Genomic DNA, 20,578 nt, shown 5'->3' on the forward strand with positions numbered 1-20,578 from the left:
TTTCAGCGTCACTATAAGTTTTATGACAGTTACACGAGTCATAATTTATAGTTCTGTTGGCATTTGTAAACGTCATTATTTATCGTTTTAATGACACTTTCAAATGACAAGAAATGCTAGAGAAGAGTTAAGGTTATATGAATCTAAAGTGATACTCTTAACTGTCATATATTGGATCTATCTTGACGCTTCTATTGTGTAAGTACAATAAGATATTATGACACATTTGCAGTATAAGTAGAATGAAATATTATGACGCTTTTATGGTGTAACTAGATTAGGTTGTTCTGACACTTGTTAACATGAAATTTTGTGAATATTATGAACCGCAAAAATCAAAGTGGTGACACTTTTAAGTGTCAATACATCATATTGCATTAGCCCTGTATACCATCCGGATTTTTATACCCAAAAGTAGAAATCACATTTCATCCTGCCTGCACAATGTAGATTCTAATTTTTGGAATAGTAAAGTTATTAGTACCACCATATAAAAGAAAACCAAAGTGATTTACATTTTCATAGTAGTTAGTGCAATACAATCAACTAAACTGGTGCAAAAGTACATCATCCAAGCAACTTACATGGCTGCTATGTCAACAAATTACATGCTAATTCAGAGATTTTTCAACAGTCATGAGTATTGCAATAGCATTGCCAATACATATCAAAGAAGCAATAGTTCAACAAGAGCTCAACAAAAAACGCCTTGACAATGTCTTCAAAAAATGGCCATTTGACCCAAGGATCCTTTAGTTTTCTTCAAGATTCATCTACAAGTGTCATAAACCAAGAAATAGGAGTTACAAATCACATCTACAACTCTTCTTTTACAGTTTTAATGTTAGAAAATAAATAAAAACTAAGTTAAACAAATGATAAAGATAAGATAAAAAGATTACTAGGTTTAAACTCGCATGTTGCAAGCTATGGAATCTCAATGGATCCAGGACAGCGTGTGCAGCAACTGAGAAGGCCCAAGGAAGGTCAATTGTGGACAATATTTTATACTTCTCAGGTATTATGATGGTAGGACTAGGAAACACATTTGACAGATCACTTAAGCAGCTAACTTGGCTTCATCTTTTTGGGTTCTAAAAAGGATGCGGAGGTCATTGATGATGTAAAGACAAATTCTTGAATCAATAATCAGTAGCATATGGATATCTTGTCTACTAATCAATTACAATCTGACCAAATGCTAAAATAACCTACTTTGGACAATATTAGATTTCAAACAAGTGAGAGACACTTTAGGTCAGGCCAAGGCACGAGCAATATTCCCTTTGCCTCCTCTCTCCTCCTATCACCAGAAGAGCAACAAATCTTCAATGTGTCTCATGCTAGATGAGGACATGAGCATAAACAACCAAGAAAATTAAAGCACTACAAGCTATGTAGTAAACTGTGTTTCAGCTTCCACTAATTCCAGCTCTATAATTATGTTAACCAGAATTTAGTTGGATTCCATACTCCAAGGAACTACAACTTCAATCTTGCATACCTAAGTGGCAATAGTAAGCTATATATGTATATTATGCCAGTCAAGTAATAAGACTTGGAACACAGAATGCATGCCACAAAGGAAAGGATTGGGTCTAAACTCTTTTAGCTCGTTCCTGAGGCCTCCCAGGCCTTAGTTACACTTAAGAGGGTCAAAAGACAAGACTTAGAATAGACTGCATACTGGCTTATGAATCAACTCATAAATATGCATATACGCCTATTACCTCCATCATCCCAGTATGCACTACAGAAACCATCAGAGGTTGGATTGGAAGGAATACAGTAGAGGCTGCCATGAGCAACTTTGGGTTCTCAGTGTGCAGTGCCCTTGACAAACACTACAAAGGAATCAGTAATAAACGTCAATTAGAAATAAACGTCAATTAGAAAACCAAAAGAGTAAAATGTAATCCAGATCTAGGTTATTCAATGAAGGTTTACTGGTTAGCTAGTATCCAGAAAATGCTTGGGATAAATACTATTGAGAAAATCTTACAGGTATTGAATCAACCTAACTGAACTTGTAGCAGAAAAAATACAAACTGCAATTGAACGCTACTGTTTATACAACAGGAATATCCTAATCTTTCCATTTCCTCTGTTCCTCATGCTAGACATAAAGTGAAAAGCAACAAATCAAACAATGGATGGTGAGCAGCATATACTCATCAAAATCAAGAAAATCTTCTAAACCAGCTTTATACTAATCACTTGATCGTGACATACTCATCCATCTTTTATCCATGTTCACACAGATTCTAATTATATAAAAAAAAAAAAGAAAGCTTCATTAGCATCTACAAGATAATTCTACCTAAACTATTACTGATTTTTGCATCAAACATTTACTTAGATAAGAAAACTAATCCAAGTATCAAAACAGAATGTAAGAACTAATCCAAGTGTTCTAGACATATCAAAACAGAATGTTCACATATCCAGGTGTTATAGACTTTTGAGTAATAAGAACTAATCCAAAAGTATCAAAACAGAATGATATCAAAAGGAAAGACAACAAAAGTTCAATTCCAGATTGTAAGACACAAACTATCGAACAGATGGTAGGCACAAAAGAATAACAGTCTACGGAATACAAAATTAGTCCAATAATGTAGCCAATATCAATTTGAGATAGAGAACTTGGACAAAATATTAGCAACCCAACTAATCAGCAATAGAAGTTCTATCCAATTGAAAATAACTGCCATGAACTTTAATGTATTGGTAACCTAAGAGTAGCAGAAACTTAATGTATAATTTTGGTTACCAACAACTCCAATTTGCTCCAAGTGGAAAGGGAATCAACGATCAATGCTCGCTAGATGGAATCGAAGATGATGGCTGCTACAAACTTGAAACTGCATTGATGGAATAAGCTTGACTTAGTCACCACTTGATATATGCTATGTATGTAAGATGCACTTTGCATTAGAATCTTACGGATAGAGCATTCTATATCAAGTTCAATACCAATAATGCAAATGTTAACAAGTCAAAAACCAGGTTGACACCTCAACAATAATTCTTCAATCTAAAACAAAGATATCAATATTAGTATCGACAATTGCTAAAAACCAAATAACTACTATGTTTCTAGGCAAATCCACTAGCCACGCTTATAGTCTTTATTAGCATTTAGCAAATTACCAAATGAGAAAGCGTTGTAGAATCAGCACATATTTAACATACATGTCAACCAAAAAATTCTCAAGAAGCTTGCAAATGGAATACCTAGCAAATAACCTTAGCCCCCTTTTTTCCTCATCTTAGCAAATGGAATATTTAAGGGATTTTCGATTTTAGTCATCAGTTGCTTGCTATTAATCCTGCGTAGGATTTCCTATCAGAATTGCAATTGAGTAAATAAAGCTTCAGTTTTATGGCATATCGACTCCAATTGAAAGCTTTCGATTCTAGTTCCGATGGAGAACCAAAAGGAGAAAAACAAATATGATTTTCGGTCTTAAAACAGAATTGTGGCGTGATAAAATTAAAGCTTGATTAACACATGAAATAAGTAACTAAAGTAAGGGCCGCAGTTATACAAACAGAAAAATAAATAAATAAATAAGCTATATCCCTTTTGCTTTTATGTTACAAAGTTTCACACAGCCAATTAAATTGTGTAATTTGCTGGTGAATCTTCCAGTTTGTTCTTTTGACCTAAGTCACTCGAACTCCTTGGTATCTAAGAATTTCACCGATTAGTTCTCCCTTGCCAGATCCCACTTATCTCCCACAAATTTCTCCATCTCTTATGAACAAAAACGTGGGCACTTCAACCACGTTCATGTCTTTCTAGCACTGCCTGGGCACCCTCTCCGTCACCCACCTTGCTCCTGCCCCATTTCCCACGCAGTCCCCGGAGAAGAAATAAAGTAATAAAAAAAAAAGCTATCAATTTTGTCTAAAATGTATAGGTTACCTGGTAGTAATCTTCCTTCAGATGTTGTTGTAAGTAGGAGAACAAGTCCTTCACATGTTTGTCTTCAAATTGGGGAGAATTAAAAATCGGGTGAAAGAAAGAGAAAGAAACAAGGGATTCGGTTGTGAGAGGGGTGAAGGATTTTGGCTTTTTACAGAGAGAGTTAACGTGATTGAAGGTTTTAGGAGAGAGAACTAGGATGAACAAAGAGTAAAGTTCATTGGATTCATCGGAGTAATTAGAATTTTTCCCCAAAAAATATGGCGCTGAAGTGTAGCGCCATTCCCTTTCCCGCTTTTGTTTTTCACTTTTTACTTCTATTTGGACAAGTCAGATTGATACGACGTCGTACTCCTCATTTTCTTTGTCACTTTAATGACATTCCCTACTGCATGTTACCTTAACTTTCTGTTGTGACACTTTTAGAAAAATGTCATATTAAGTGTGTGACTAAAGGTCATTTTTGTAGTAGTGATCCACACACAGTCATATAGTTTTTCTCAGCTGCTAATGCAATAATAATAATACCAAACTGTGATGCGTATATTTTTTTTAATTCTAACTTTACAACACAAATTAAATTAATACATGCATGCAAATGCAACAAAATTATTGACCATCCCTATCACAGAAAACATTTAAATTTAAACAAATCTATGATCTGTAATTTTCCGTTGGAAGTCGTAATCATGATCATTATTAATTACAAAGAAAAGCATTGTCCTCCCTGTCCCCATCATCGCCCTGCCCAACGTGCCAATCATAACGGTAACCAGAAAACATTTGTCACAATAGTAGTATTTATTTTTTAATTTAATGATCCAACGGCCCTCAGAATCTTTCTTTCCCAAACCAACCTCACCCGTCCGATCCACACCGCCTTCCACGCGTACGCTATAGATCACTCCAAAAAAGCAACCCTACCGCGTCTCCAACTCTCCCCATCACCGCCCCGACTTTCCCCAGCCTGTGGTCCAGTTGTCATCCAATCATTAGCTCCCAGGTCCAATTTACGGCTTCCTTAAAATTTCCCAACATTTATTATTGTATTTCCTTAAACCGACTTAGTTTTCTTAATTAAAAAGTAGTCCTGTTTTTCCCTCTCGTACCACTATATATATCCTCCTCCTACCCTTTACGACTCCTCAGATCCCCGCTACAGAAATCCTCGTCTCTCGCCCTATACTGCGTGCTAAAGCTGCTCGCTTTCTCTTTTTCTTTCCTCTGTTGAGAAAACCTTTGTTTGTTCTCTCTCTGTGTACAACATGGCTTTTTCAAGAGTGGTTTTGGCTTTGATGATGTTCGCTGTTGTGGTTGGAGCAGCGGTGGCTCAAGCACCGGGAGCATCACCGGCGGCTTCACCGAAGAAATCACCGGCTCCAGCAGCATCACCAAACAAGGCAGTTACCGCACCGACTCCCTCCGCTGCTGCGACGTCACCGGTTTCCGCTCCCAAGACCTCGCCAACCGCCGGTCCCGCGGCTTCTCCACCATCGCCTTCAACCGTTGCTACCCCTGCCTCTGGTCCTTCTGCTACTTCTCCGTCGTCCATCGCTGGCAATCCTTCTGGTGCTCCAGCTTCCACTCCTAACGGTGCTCCCGCTTCCACTCCTGGTAACGGTGCTGCATTGAACAGAGTCACCGTCGTTGGATCTGCTGGCGTAGCATTCCTTGCTGCCGCCTTGTTGTTCTAGATCTTCTCCGATCCGGCGAGATTTGTTTTCCACTAGACTTTCTTTAGCATCTATATTTATTGTTCTTTTTTTTTTTAATCATTTTACGGTGACGACAGTGGTAGTGATGATAGTAGCTCTGGTGACGATGATGATGAGTACATTATTTTGATTTACTCTTTTTTTTTTTTGCCTTTTGGTCTGTGCACTTGATTTATTATCATTATTGTTGATTTATTATTATTATGGATTCTTTTTTTTTATAATATTTTGTTACTAATTTTGATATTCGTGTTAGTAGAGTAACACACAGTTCTTTTACTAATTCTAGTACGGGAAAAAATAATTATTAGTATCTTATTTTGATTTTCAGATAATTAATCCCGTGAAACAAATATATACAGTAATCGTCAGCGCTTTTTTATATTAATTGTCATCATTATCTAACACTTATCGAACAGATCATTATTTTTGGGTAAGCTCAAATTAACTTCCAAGTATTATCATAGCTTTTGTGATAATTAAACTTTTTTGTAAAAAAAAAAAAAAAAACTTTTGTGATAATTGTACAGCGTTAATATTTTCGAAACAGTAATAATTAAACTGTTCGTTTGACCCATAATCGACAGTGTGTGACTTCGCAATTTGTCTCTAAGTAGAGGCCAAGGCGTCATCAAAATATCTAAAAGAAGTCTGCACCGTTTCTGGGTGTGGTGCTGTGGCGAGAGTTTTTTTTTTTTTTTTTTGAATTTTGGTGCCTGTTTAGGTAAATGATGAAGTATGTTTATTTATGCTTTTTATGGGAGTCTGGAAACTGCTTTAGTGTGTGTGTGTCACGTGGAGAGAACAGCTGTTGGGGAACCTTATCGTACAGAAAAGCCCCCCATGTGCTCCTCCGTCGTCATAGCGCCAAGGGTGGGAGCCCCCAAAAGATTACTAGTAGTATTAAACAAGTTTGTTGCCTTGTTTGTTTTGGTGTCAATGCCTAAAGATGGTCGTCGGATTTTAAACAGTTGTCACAAAATACACCAACCAACATTTGGGGTTAAAAACCGACCTTCCATGACTAGTCTAGTAAACAAATACTAGTAGGGTTTTTTTATTTCCCCGGACATCATAGACCTAAATTTACTGTGTATTAGGTTAAGGGAAGACTTGAAGAGACTCGAGGAGAATTTGAAGGGATTTGAACTATCATCGATTCAGACGGGTGCATAGGCATCAGTTGATGACATTTTTAGAAAAGTCTTGATTTTTAGAACATAGATAATGAGTTTAATCTCTTGGCCTACGTTCAAATAGAAGTTTAAAACTCTCTTGATGGTTAACTATTCTAGAAATAGTAGATTAAATACCAGTAGGTTGTTCACGTTGCATGTATTCCCTCCTCCTCCACAAAATAAAGCAAATTGTAGTAGTTCTTGTGTCTGCTCCAAAAGCGCATGGTCATGGTGAAGTTGGAAGAGAAGGAAATGTGTTTTAATTACAAATGCATTGCATCACTATGATGGTAATCGGAATGATGATTGTGATTGGAAGATAATTGAGATGAAGAATTTGAAATGAGATTGTGCTTTAAATACAAATGCATCATAAGTGGATTTGGTGTGGTGGTGGAGGTTTTGAAATTCAAATCCATTCAAAATCCTTGATCCAAACACCACTACATTCATAAAACACATGAATTTTTTTTATCACAATTCGCATAGTTTGGATGTTATTACACTAACTAATTTCGCAATTTATACATCAGGTGTAGATTTTAGCATTTTGAAGTCTACGATCAATTGAATCAATCGCCCTCACTTTTATATGGACCGTTGATCAATAAAGTATGTGATCGCATGGCCTGGAGATTTTCAATTGAATAAATCACCATCACTTTTGAGGACCGTTGATCAATAAAGTAATCATATAGATCGAAGACTGTAACCGCATAAATACAATTGTAATTCTATCTATAAAAGTTTAAGCATTTATTGACAATATTGTAACACGTAATTCCTATCTAGCAAATATCTCAGCATTCATATTCTGGATGGGACTCGTAAGACCTGTATATAATGATTAGGGTCAGTGACTCATTGGGCCTATTCAGGCTAACATTCCATTTGGACGCTGACAGGAAAATTTATAATACCTTCATGAAAAGCCAAGACCTAATTTTAGAGGTTTTTATATTTAAGACACTTCAGGTTCGGATTGCAATGGCTCCTATAATTATCAAATTTCAAATTGGCTTAATTATCTTTTCGAATTTGTGGCAGACATAACTATTTAGGATTTCACCATTTATTGGATTTTATCCTTCAAAACTACTTTTAAACATTTGAATTTTATCCACAAACTATTCTCAATATTCAAAATTTGGTTGAAAAATTAGATGGTTAATTTTTAAAGTTGATCCATTTCCATTTTACCCTTTTCTCTGTTCTAAAAAATATTTATATTAATTATTAATTTAGTGCCTGTTGTAGTTTTGAATTTCGTTGAGCTGTCAGTTGGGTTATCACCACAAAAGAAGAAAATGGCAAAATTAGTTGCTATTGAATCTGGTGGTATCAATTCATGTTGGCAAATCTCAATTAAGAATTTCAAAAAAGTTGTTGGAAAGTTGTATACAGGCAACCCATCTTTTTAACACCAACTGCAAATCAACTTTTGTCGTCCATGCCAATATGAAGTTGCAACGTGGAGTTTAAAGTTTCATGATGAACCATATAAAAAAAAAAATGGTTAGTTATTACTTGAATATGAACAACATAGCAAGTTAATCATTTGTGTTTACAAAACATCCGTTCAGCTGCCAATTGTATCAGATCTTACATTTTTCATGCAAGGACACAATTGCCTGCCGTGGAATTCACGCTATAGACTGAAAATTAAGAATTATTAAATATGAATGATAGAGCAAACTTATCATCAATTTTTTTTAAAAGATTCCAAAACTCAAAATTAGTTTACATTGAACATGAAAATTAATTGTAGTAGATATTGGGCTTTCAAATATTGGGTCAAAGAAAGCCCGATGAACTGCAGGACTGACCCAAATTTTTTGACAAGTCCATTACTATGTACTGTCCATCTTGGATACACGTAATATTAGGTAATAACTAGAGATGCACGATAGCATTGGGTAAGAATTTCGAACTACAATTCTAAGGCACTGAGTTTGGCACGACTCATGGTAGATTAATTCAAATTATGGCTTACTTAATTATAAATGGCTCAGCAAAGAAAATATGACGTCAAATCACAAAGTCTATTTGCAATTTTGAGTGGTAAATATGACGTCAAACCACATGCCATAAAACCTATTTGCAGTTTTCAATGACTGGTAAATTATATAATGCCTCGCTAATGAGCATATATCAAAGTTAAACAGTGGGATAATTTCACAAACCTCCCCTAAGGTTTATAACAATTGCAGCCACCTCCTTTTAATTTTTAAAAATTACACCTACCTCTAGGGGTGCAATCAAGTCAAGCCGCTCGCGAGTAGCTTGCGAGCGGCTTGGTCAAAAGCTTGGCTCGAGCTCGATTTGCTCGGTCAAACCGAGTTCGAGCTACTCGTTACATTCAACAAGTCGAGTTTGAGCTCCAAAAATAAATACTCAAGTGCTCAACGAGCTTAATCAAGTTTTCATATTATATTTATATTATATATTTATATTATATTCATATTATATATTATATATTTTGAAAAAAATTAATAGGTTTAGTTGAAAACTCGAGCTTGAGCTCGAGTAGATCGGGCTTGATATTTACTTGAGCTTACTCAAGCTCAAATGAGTTGAGCTCGAGTTTAATTTTATTTTATTGAGTCGAGCTCGAATCCAAATTTATTTACTCGTTCGAGCTCGAGCTTGAGCTCGAGTAGCACTGATTCTGATCGAGTTTGAGTTCGAGTATGGTGCTACTCGAGCTCGACTCGGCTCGATAGTAACTCTACCTACCTCCTCTATTTTTATATAGACCCGATATACCACATTTCTCTTCAAAAATCCTAATATGCCCTTATTGACATAACAACAAAGAGAAAAGGTTAGTTTAATCATGTACATTTTCTTTTTCTAAAACGACCGCAAGCCTACTACCATTCCAAGCCAGTCGAGCAAACTATTATTTATAGCTCAGTCTCCATTCCAAGTGACTTTAACTCAGTCTATTTGCAATTTTGACTGCCACTACATGCCATAAAGCCTATTTTTGCAATTTTCAATGACTGGTAAATTATATAATGCCTCGCTAATGAGCATATATCAAAGTTAAATAATTTATCAACTCTAAATTAGTGGTGATCATGCTTGGTTATTGTTTTTCTTTGCTTAAATTAGATTACTGCCTAAAAAAGAAGTTTAAAAAAAAAAAAAGACCCTTCGTGGCATCTATGCCAAATTCCTCGACAATGAGTTGCACATTATATCATTCCATTTGTTTAAATTATTAGTTTACCACCAGGGAAAAAAGAATTAAACATAAAAGGCCCCATGGTGATATCTATGCCAAATTCCTCGACAATGAGGTGTGTATACATGAAATTTGTAAAGTATGGGGGCAACATGTATTTTATTTAGAAAAGTTTAAAAAAATAATTTTACTATTATTATAAACTAAAGGCTAAATTGCAGTACCTCTTAATCTTTATTTTTGAGTACTTTACCCCCTAATCCTTATTTTTGAGCACTTTGTCCTCTTTCGTCGGTCAAAAGTAATATTTGACCATTACAAATTACTGAACTCCTAAAAGTGCCCTTATTCTTGCTAGTTGAAACTTTTTTGAAAAATTACCCTTGTCCTAACATCAAGAAATGTACAATATTTTTTTGGACTTGGGATTATGTATGTACATATACACAGCTAATGTAATTACAAATAAAAAACGTATATATTCAGGATCTATCCTTCAATGTGTTCTTTATTCTCGTATCCATCTATTACTAAAGAGTTGTTTTTTCAGCTAGCAATTTTGCAATGTGCTACCAATCTCCTTTGACTTCAAGATTTTTGGATACAAAAACTTGAAAAAATTACATGCTTTATGAGTCTATAAAAAAGTTAATTAGATTTTTTGCAAAAATTTTCAATAAGTAACACTAAAAAAATTACCAAATCAATTACTTTTTATGTAAACGAATTTCAATAAATAACACAAATAAACTAGTACCAACATTTGACTAAAAAATTTTTGGACTTTTTTAATGGCATTTAGCCATTTATTTGTCAAAAGAAAAATGATATAGCAACCCACCAGTGTAATTTTGTCTAAAAGTTCCAACTACTAGAAACATGGGCGTTTTCAAAAGTACAGAACCCTTTTTGGATTGTTATTTTTTTGGAGTTTTTATAGAAAAGTATATTATAAAAATTTGATTTATGTGAGATAAAAAGGTTATTAAAAAATATATTAACGAAAAACGTAAAAAATTTTCTTTAAATATTTACAATCCAAATAAGGCCTTAGTAATTTGTAACAGTCAAACGTTGCTTTTGACTGATGGAATTGGGCAAAATGCTCAAAAATAAAGGTTGGGAAGCGAAGGGGTTTTGAGACCAAAACTTTAAGGGGATTTATTACTACTTACCCTAAACTAAAGAAATCGTGTAAGAGTAGTGTGACCATAGAAGTAGAAATGCCATTACCAAGAGGAATTTTTATCCAGGGGTTGCTGATGGAGCTTCGTCGCAGGTAGGGCTGTGACCGGATCCGTCAAATTTATCCGGGTATGGGTAGGGATTTAATTCTGTTATCCGGACCCGGATCCGGATCCGTTTTGTCAAACAAAAAAACGGGTCGGATACGGAATATAGTATTCCGACCCGTATTGGACCCAGATCCGGATATAAATGGATTAATAATTTAAAATATATATTTAAATTTGATTAGGATGATATATTTGAGTAATCAATATAATTGGACCCGGATCCTAATCAATATAATTTGATTAGGGTGATGTATTTGAGTAAGGTTAATTTGATTTCTTTTCTTATTTGATTTTTTTTGTATTAGTTAGAAATTAATTTATAAATATATTTTTTTCTCATTTTTGTTAGGAATTATAAATTTTGTTAGTTTTTTTCGGGTAGACCCGAATCCGGATCCGGATCCGGAACATAGAGTAAAAGACCCGTTGGATAAACGGATCGGATCCGGATCCGATATAGTGTGCCGGGTCCGGGTATGAAATAATAAATTCCGGCCCGTTGACAGGCCTAGTCGCAGGAACCAAGGCTCTTGGGATGTTATGCAAACCACAAAAGTACGTATAATTTATCTTATTGAATTTCCAGTACAAAATTTCGGCCTTCATATGAATTTTGAAATCTTTGCCACCCTTCATAATATTCGTCCTTTTGGTAAATACTAAAGAGTAATTCTAAATTTACCAAAATTTGCTTGCTACAAAGGTGTTAGAAGGATTAGACAGAGTCTACCAGCTAATTGAATGACGCCCTAGGACCTATTTTTGAATATACATTTGCCTCATTTCCATGATTCCATCTCAATATTATCCATGGCTAAATGTTCTTCGTCTTCTTCTTCTTTTTTGGTGGGTAGAAAAGAGAGTTCATTGCACAAAATAAAATTTGTCAATAGCAGCCATCCATGGTAAAATATTGAAGGTTTTCTTGAAGATCCACCACCCCCCCCCCCAACCCCAAATCTGAATGTCCAATTGCAAATTGTTCAGTATAAACAACTAAACCAATAAATGGGACAATTATTAATTAAGCTAATTAATCAAGGACAAAGACAACCTCAACAAAAAGTACAAGAGAAAAGCAAGGATTGAATAACACAAAAGAACAGGAAAATGGCACTGCCTCTATCCTGGCTAGAGTAAGTACTACTAGCCCTCTTGCTAAGCTTTTAAGACATAACCAACTTAGAAATCAGAGCTACCAAAGTGAAAAACAAGGCTCCAAATGGAGTGAGAGCTGCTGAAGACGATGGCTGGGTAGTAGTTGTGGTGCTTGAAGGTGGTGTTAGGGTAGTTGTAGCGGTTGCCGGAGTAGTAGTGGTGCCAGATGATGGAGAAGTAGTTGTTCCGCTTCCAGCTGGTGGAGATGCAGTAGGTCCTCCTCCTGTCACGGTGACGGATAACTTCATCCCACCGCCGCAGTGGCCAACGACACCACAGATGAAATAATGTGTCCCGGGAGTTTTGAGAGGGATGGTAGTTGCGCCTGTGTTGTCTGTACTAATGGCATTTCCCACTGCGCATGTGCCATAATCACTTTGTGTCACTTCATCCACGGTATGGCTAGTTGCATAATTGAATACTGCAAATTGAAAAAAAAAAAAAAAAAGTGCAGAAGAAGAATAAATACAAATTTCAAGACTTGTACATGCTCAAGAAAATACTAGGATCACTACTGCTAGTAAGATCGTGAAATGTAGGATGCAAAAGTTGGCTAATGGATGTCCTTACCAGGTTTAATTGTGTATATTCATTCCCAAAAAACAAGGTAATGTCGTAAAATACGAATTGATTTGGTTACAATAACAAAATGAACAACGCCAATTTCAAGATCCATGCTCAACAAATTCCTAGAATGGACGTTCCTAGCTAGCCTGTAAAAATAGGACGCAAAGGGCCAGTGTGGTTGTTACTATAAGTTAGTCGTTGCTCTTTCTAGGATTTGATCCTCACCTCCTTTATGCTTTCACCATGTCCAAAATTAAGAAAACAAATGTAACGTAAGTTGTTCCTGGTTTGAAAGCTGAGAGAGTTTACCAAGGTTGTCGCCAACTTTGAAGGTCTTCCCACCAGTCCATGAGGTATAATCAATCCCTAGTGCCCAACCAGAAGTGTCTCCAACTGTGTAATCAGTTGCCCAACTTGGAACAGCAGCAAAAGCGATCAGGATCAAGCATAAAATCCCAGAACTTTGTTTTGCCATGGTGGATGAATAGAAGTGGTGGGAGAGGGATCCAATATAGGTTTTTTTTGACTATGGTATTGGTTATTGATGATAACTGGGGGAAATGGGAGTTCCCTTATATAATGACACAAAAGGAAATGGAGTTGTTCGCTTAATTTTGTAAGGATTATGTGCATGGTTGTAAAGGAAGTCATTCATGGGGATAACTTCGGTTAGACTCTATACCTACTTCTTGCATAAAGTGGCTATTAATTTCGTCATTTTTCCACCTTCAAAGAACATGGTATATTTTGAAGTATCCAATATTAATTCGTGGAGTAATTTTCGTCTTTACTGTATTATGCAAATAAAGACTTGTGGAAAAAAAAAAACCGGTCTCCAGAAGAGCACAGGAAAAACAGAGAACCAAAATTGTCAAAAGAGGGAACTGGACGTCTGATGCTTCAGCAAGCAAATTACCACCCTTAGTTATTATTAGTTATCTTTCTCTGTCTTCTTGCGTATGCATCTTGCCTAATGCAATTACAAAGTTCAAGGGCCAACATTAGATATTTCTGAAGTTGGTGAAAAGAAATTCTCTATGCCCAAAATTTTTTTTAAAAAACAAAGAGAGAGAGAAAGAAAAATGATTCCCTACACTCATCATTAGATGAGAACATAATCATGCCAAGGGCCAAATCAAACATACTCGCGAGCCCTACTCATACCAAAAGATAAGATAAGCAACAAAAAAAAAAGAAGCAAAAAAAGGGGATGGAGCTCTCAGAATTCAGACCATAAAGCTATTGTCATATGATCAGGATTCGAAAGTTACATATGATGAATAAAAGACGGAAGTGGTAACTAAGAAAGTGGAAGTCTTTATCCTGTTCAGCTGGATACATGGATGCTGGTCATTATGACTCATGAGTATCTTCTTTGATTTTTCACTCTCTGCTTTTTTTTTTTTTTTTTTTTTGAGCTTCATTTTTTCATTGCTACTACAACTTCCAACAGGGGATTCCACATTTTGACCCTAACAATTAACCTAACCCCCCCCCCCCACCCCTCTTTTTCAATTTTTCAACAAAAGTAAAAGGTGAAGTTTTGTGGCTAAGAAATCCATTTTTTCCCTGCAAGAAAGCTTGATTAACCTCTTTGAAGAATTCTTGGCTAAACAGTTGCACACTGATACATTTAACACAACAGACCTCACCTAACAACGCACTTACAACATCAAATGGTCCCGCCACATCCCATGGTATCCTATACTTTTTGGTGAACGCGGAAGTATGTGAGTGGTTGGGGAAGTTAGCCAGCCTCTGGGGCGGAAAAATTTGGAGCAACTGCTGCTCTTTTGTTTCATGCATACATTTCTGGTTCCTAGTTCCTACTTTCCTACCATAATTCTCATTCTTTTTGAATTAAATCATCTGATTCTTCCATCCCTCTGCCTATTTCTAAACTTCTTGGCCACCTAAGCGTGACAGCAGAGAAAATTACCATGAAAATGTAAGAGTGGAAATCCTGAAAGCGCACCTATCATCCATAAATGGCATTCTTCTCGGATGCAATGCTGAAATATGATTCACAGGTTGAGCCCCAGTAGCTGGAAATCCATTCAATGGGATGACTTTGAAAAAAAAAAAAAAAGACTCATAAATATGCATGAATGCTGATGCTTACTTCAGTAGACAGCAAATTTTAATCAACGACGAAGGACAACAAATTTCAAAACAGAGATTGCAGCTTTGTCTAACGCCATTTCTTCTAGTTTAGCGGCATTACTTGAATGACGTTTCCAAGTTCAGTAAAAATGTTAACTTCAGGACCAAGAATAAATAGTCTAAGACTATCAGAATCATTATTACCTTTGAAAGAACAGTACGAATTTAGTTACAAGACTATGACATTCTAACTGATTTCGTATCAGCCACGTAGTAGGAGAAGAGGAAAAGGTTGCTATTCTTAATAGCAAACTGGCATTAAGCATGGTTGGTTCTTGCATCATTTAAGGAAGGAAAATTAATAGGGGGATGAGTGGTCGCTTTAGCATGCACGAAATCAGAACTCAGCTCATTCCTGGTGAATGACCAGCCTGCCCATCCTACTTTGTTAAATCAGTGACTTTTTTTAAGTTTCAACAAATTACTGCACAGGAGCTTTGTTGATTTGAGAGTAGTGATGATCTTTTAACACGACACTCAAATTTTCATGACTAGTTCAAGATGATAAGCAGAAAAGCATCATTCTGGAAAACCCACCAAGATGAGCAAATAACAGAAGTGATATTTGGTATGTTGCTTGTAAATATTTCTGATGACAAATGAATCCTATTTTGAAGATAAGTGACCCTTGTAATGAAACTTAAAGAAGCTCTCCAATTAAGTTGCAGTAACAACACATATCAGTAGTTCAAGGTCAGGCAATACGTAAATGTTTGACAAAGTTAAAGTGATAGTAGTTATTAGTCCCACCTCAGACAAGCTCAGTTCTTCTACACCCTCTCCTTGTCTGTGCATGATTTCCTTAGAGACCTTAAATCTGCCAAAATTTGGTAATTTGGAGACCTTAGTTTCACTTTCCTCTAAGAAAAGAAACTTTTGATTTCCTGATGTAAATGCCAAGTGCCAGCAAATAATCCTTGTTTACTCAAAAGTTATCTACATCTATAATACCCTAAACAGAGTGCTCAAGCAAAACATCTATCGGATACAGACTAGAATCTATTATCCTGTACGGAGTAGATAATCCAGTTCATGCATAATATATAAGCTAATTCATAATCAACCTCTCAAATTCTTATTTCCAACAAGCATCATTTGAAGAGGGGGGGGGGGGGGGAAGCGATAAAGGATGACACTTTCAACAAGAGTATCTAAACTAGATAGGCCTTGGAAAAACAATCAAATCATGCATATTGCCAAAAATCACCAAAGCAAAAAGCAAGTTCTATTGAAGTTCATAATATGAAAGTATCATAACCTAAAACAGCAAATGCAAGCTAATTTAAGTAAAAATCCCAAACAATGCATGGCTGAAATGCAAAGGCCAAAACTTAGTCACATACAGTTCTTTGACACCACCTCTCCCTTCCCACTTTGGACAAATAAAGTTAGTAAGGGACAGAGGAGACACAACAAGTGCAAGTAGCTTTTCAAAGTCTCCTAATACTAGTCATCTTTCATAAGCATAGAATCAAATGTCATTCCAGATTAAGGCTGGGTAATTATTTGAAACAAAGTTTTACAATAACAGTTGTCATTTCACAGAGAGCACATTGCCTATTAACAACATGAACAGCACTGGTTGAGCGTATGGAAGCATGATTGAAACATAAACAGAATTTTCTTACACTATAACAGGAAAGTGTCAGAACAGATACATCTCTAACTGGGCGGTGCCTCAAGGCAATTGCTAAGGTCAGTTTTTGACCCTGATTGAGCCACATCAGCTCAGACCAATCTGAGTCTTCAGCCAGCCTCAGCAACTGTGAGGCAGGCAATTTTCTGCAACTAGTGTAATACAGAAACATTGGTGTCCCTTCAGCTATTCCAAACCCCCTTAGATAGTAACCCCAGAAATACATGCTGTTTGCTCTCCTGCTTTAACTGGCAAATGTGTGTGTGTGTATGTGTATATTCTCGCTCCATAGTCAACTTTAGTAATTTAATATGCCATATTCACAAGTCTACTTCATCCAAATAATGAAAACAAGTCTTCCATTGAGTAGTACTTCATAATCAATTGTCCTTCAGATGCTTCTTGCGAAGAGGTAATACCATAGCAAATACAGTTGCTATTATTAGACACAGGGAGAGGGGGAGAGAGAGAGGCAACAGCTTGTCAGTGAGATTACTTCCTTTTTGCTGAATTAAGGACAATACCATCATAACGCAAAGTTTAAGATACAAACTTAAATTGTTTGCAAAGCCAGACAGAACCAGCAGTTTCAGCTGGTCTAACTAGGAATCTTATTTCGGTAATGACAGAAAGCAAGAGAATTAGAAAGCAGCCCAGCCCAACCAATCCTAGTCACTGCTGGTTGACAATGGTAAGGAAAAGTGAGAACCAGACTGCAAGTGCCCGTTTCTATGATATTCAGAAACTTCTCCCACTTGTTTAGTTAGTTGATTCTAGAGAAATGAAAATGGGTATAAGATCACAAACATTAATGGAATTTGATAGACACAGATCACCTTGCCAATCTTTCTTCCGCTCTTTCATCTGTGGATACAATCTTCTTGTTCTTTTCAAAGGACATGGCCACTCAGAATTTCTTATCTCATCAATTTAATTCGACTTTATCAATACATGCTACAACTCTGTTTCTGTAGTTTCTAACTTCCCTTTCTAATAGAAGAAAAAGTTTCAGTTTAATGCAAACAAGTAGAAGTGAAGAGGGGATTCAAGCTCCAGTAGACAATTGGCAATAGTTAGGGATATAGTACAAGCTATACCACCTTGATGACAAAGTATGGAGTGCACAAGTGTTAATTTGAATATCCTTTCCACTTGCCAATTAGGAAATTTAATATCCATTTGCCTATATGAGAAATTAGAAAAATAAAAATGAACTGAACATAGACTTTTAACACCATGCTTATGACTGGATGACATGCTAAATTGCATGTGCAAGCAAACACAATTAGCTCATAAGTTGAGGAGAGTTGAGGATATTTTTTTTCAATGAAAGATTACTCCAGGCCAACCATTTTGGTAACACAAGGAAACATCTGCATTCCTTTCCCCCAAAAGGCCACTAGAAAAGATTTTTTTTAAAAAAAAAAGAAAGAAAAGATAATGTATTTTAAATACAAAACTAAAAGAAAAACTAACTGAAACTTCAAAATTCAGCTCAAGATGCTTATACAAAATTGAGTGCATCTAGCAGTTTGTAAGTAGAATTTTACAAGAAATATAAAACACATCTATAAACTAATTAACCTTCATGCTCCATTAGGGATCTCTCAATTCTCTAAAGAATTTGACTTAGCTGTGGTAATATCAGATTGAACATCAGCTTTTGTTTGTGGTCTTAAAAATCCTCTACTGCGTGCCACTCGAATTGGCCTCCCCATAAACTCCTGCAGCAAAGGACTTTCTCAGTGTTCAACAAGAGAAAAGGCTCTTCACTTCAATATAGATTAGAGAAACTAAAAAACATAAAAAGAAATACAGATGTGCAATAAACCTTCAACATCAAATGACATCAGAAGAAATAAGCATAAAACCTAAGATTACCTTCCCTTGAAAACCTACTAGTGCAGCCTCAGCCTCCTCCTTAGTATTGAAGGAAACAAATCCATAACCAGCAGACCGTCTAGGATTATCTTGAAAAATAATCTCAGCAGAAACAACATTTCCATTATTAGCATTGAAAAACTCTTTGAGATCTTTGGCACGGGCTGCAAAGTGTAAATTTGCCACAAATAAGTTGTGTATTGGCAATGTCTTTGGCTTTGGAGGAGCAGCAGGTTTGATTTTCTTCGGCTTAGCCCAACTCAGCTTTAACACTCTACCCTGATAATCCTATTCACAACATAACCAGAATTTTACATAATCCCATGAAAAATACAATGTCCAGAAACAGCCAAGATTTATCGAATATGCTTACATACGATTCGAGATTCCTGAAAGCAGCCAGAGCTTCCTCATGTGAAGCCATTGAAACAAATGCCAAACCCCTGTTTCTGGTCTTGTTATACATTGACAGCTTAAACAAACGAAAAAATAAAAACAAAAAAAAAATCATTCAGAATATTAACATTTTTCACAATTCAGACATTCATTCCACTGATTATCAAGAAAATCAAGATATAACTGGAGCCGTTATGTTTAAAGTAAACAAAACAAGCTAAAAAGAAAAAAAAAACACAATCTAGATTGAGCATAAGTTGTATTTTTTGTTTTTTGGAAGTTGAACAAAAAGCAATGAAAACCAACCTCAATGTCCACAACAGTACCATACTTCTCAAAGAGAGGACGAAGATCATCTACAGTGGAGGTCCATGGAACATTCTGAGCTAAAATTCTGGTTTTAGAGAATTCTTCTTCTTCTCCTTCTCCTTCGTCGTCTTCTTCTTCTTCTTCTTGGTTATCTTTTTCTGCATTTTCTGAATTTTGAGTAATGGGTTGGGCTTGGGCTGAAAAAGGGACTTGGAACTCAAAAAGATTGAATCTTTGGGACTTAAATGGGAGTTTGAATGAAAGAGAGGGAAAAGAGAGAGTGGCGTTGAGCGTGGGAGGTTTGTGAGTGAAGGGTTGTGGTGAAGCTGAGGAAGGGTTCTGGTGGAAGCAGAAGAAGTTTGTGGGACATGATGGCAAATGGAGAAGACGAAGAAGTGCCATTTATGGGTAGAGAAATCAAAGTTGAAAAGAAAAATCTAATGACTTTTCATGGTTTGTGGGGTTGGGTACCCTGTTTCAGAAGGGGAGGAAATAGAGGAGTTGAGGAAAGGAAGGGAGAATGACGAGAGAACCAGAGCGATTGGATAAGGGGGAACATGACAAAAAATTATCTGAATAACAAATAATTGTATTTATATAATGAAAAATATCCTTTATTTTATATACAAGCATATATATAATGAAAAAAAATATCCTTTATTTTCTATAAATAATTTGAGCATTTTTTATGATCTCAGGAATTAACTATTGTATAGCTAAATAAACGAAATTTCAGGTTCTTAATTTAAATGACGTGGCAATGTTTATGTATGAAGATCTGAAACCCTTTTTTTTTTTTTAGATTTTTAATTTTTTTGCATTCTTGCCTCTTATTGTTAATTTGAATGGCTACGGACCACTGGGAAGTATTAGGATTTAGGACCGGAATTGGTAAAATATTGTTTTGAGGAACGATTGAGATGTACTTAACCAAACACATTTTATCTAAGAAAATAGGAAAGGAAAACAGTGCTAATGTACAACCCCAAATTCTTACATGTTATTGTGCTGATAGAAAATAGTTCATCACAAATAAGGTGGAATTACCAGCTAGAGAAGTGTAACTTCAGAAATGTGACAAAATTAATGTCGTACCATAAATGCAAGGACGGATTGAAATTTTAAAAAGCAACTCACTGTAGGTGATGTTGAGCCAAGT

The 20,578-nt window shown here is 35.9% G+C and overlaps 3 protein-coding genes across 3 annotated transcripts; 1 reads left to right on the forward strand and 2 right to left on the reverse strand.

Moving 5' to 3' along the window:
* The first annotated feature begins 5,060 nt into the window (after positions 1 to 5,060).
* On the forward strand, positions 5,061 to 5,847 carry LOC113748944 (classical arabinogalactan protein 5-like). The gene has a single exon (XM_027292549.1). It carries the CDS (start codon positions 5,197 to 5,199, stop codon positions 5,623 to 5,625), a length of 429 nt encoding a protein of 142 aa, XP_027148350.1. The 5' UTR covers positions 5,061 to 5,196; the 3' UTR covers positions 5,626 to 5,847.
* Positions 5,848 to 12,298: 6,451 nt separating this feature from the next.
* LOC113748986 (blue copper protein-like) lies at positions 12,299 to 13,642 on the reverse strand. Its single transcript, XM_027292599.1, has 2 exons — positions 13,344 to 13,642; positions 12,299 to 12,888 (listed from the first exon to the last, which is right to left on the reverse strand). The coding sequence occupies exons 1-2, from the start codon at positions 13,507 to 13,509 to the stop codon at positions 12,476 to 12,478; spliced, it is 579 nt and encodes a 192-aa protein (XP_027148400.1). The 5' UTR covers positions 13,510 to 13,642; the 3' UTR covers positions 12,299 to 12,475.
* A 4,651-nt stretch (positions 13,643 to 18,293) lies between these two features.
* Positions 18,294 to 19,957, reverse strand: LOC113749390 (28 kDa ribonucleoprotein, chloroplastic). The gene is made up of 4 exons (XM_027293112.1): positions 19,417 to 19,957; positions 19,088 to 19,186; positions 18,715 to 19,002; positions 18,294 to 18,557 (listed from the first exon to the last, which is right to left on the reverse strand). The coding sequence occupies exons 1-4, from the start codon at positions 19,819 to 19,821 to the stop codon at positions 18,441 to 18,443; spliced, it is 909 nt and encodes a 302-aa protein (XP_027148913.1). The 5' UTR covers positions 19,822 to 19,957; the 3' UTR covers positions 18,294 to 18,440.
* Between the last annotated feature and the right edge of the window lie 621 nt (positions 19,958 to 20,578).

This window comes from Coffea eugenioides, chromosome 10 (genome assembly GCF_003713205.1).
Source record: "Coffea eugenioides isolate CCC68of chromosome 10, Ceug_1.0, whole genome shotgun sequence".
NCBI classification, from domain to species: domain Eukaryota; kingdom Viridiplantae; phylum Streptophyta; class Magnoliopsida; order Gentianales; family Rubiaceae; genus Coffea; species Coffea eugenioides.

Coding starts and splice junctions, on each gene's coding strand:
- LOC113748944 (XM_027292549.1), top strand. CDS start 5,197: ATGGCTTTTTCAAGAGTGGTTTTGGCTTTGATGATGTTCGCTGTTGTG.
- LOC113748986 (XM_027292599.1), bottom strand. CDS start 13,509: ATGGCAAAACAAAGTTCTGGGATTTTATGCTTGATCCTGATCGCTTTT. Junction 12,889..13,343: donor CAAAGTTGGCGACAACCTTG/GTAAACTCTCTC, acceptor TTCAATTTGCAG/TATTCAATTATGCAACTAGC.
- LOC113749390 (XM_027293112.1), bottom strand. CDS start 19,821: ATGGCACTTCTTCGTCTTCTCCATTTGCCATCATGTCCCACAAACTTC. Junction 19,187..19,416: donor GTACTGTTGTGGACATTGAG/GTTGGTTTTCAT, acceptor CGTTTGTTTAAG/CTGTCAATGTATAACAAGAC. Junction 19,003..19,087: donor TCAGGAATCTCGAATCGTAT/GTAAGCATATTC, acceptor TGTTGTGAATAG/GATTATCAGGGTAGAGTGTT.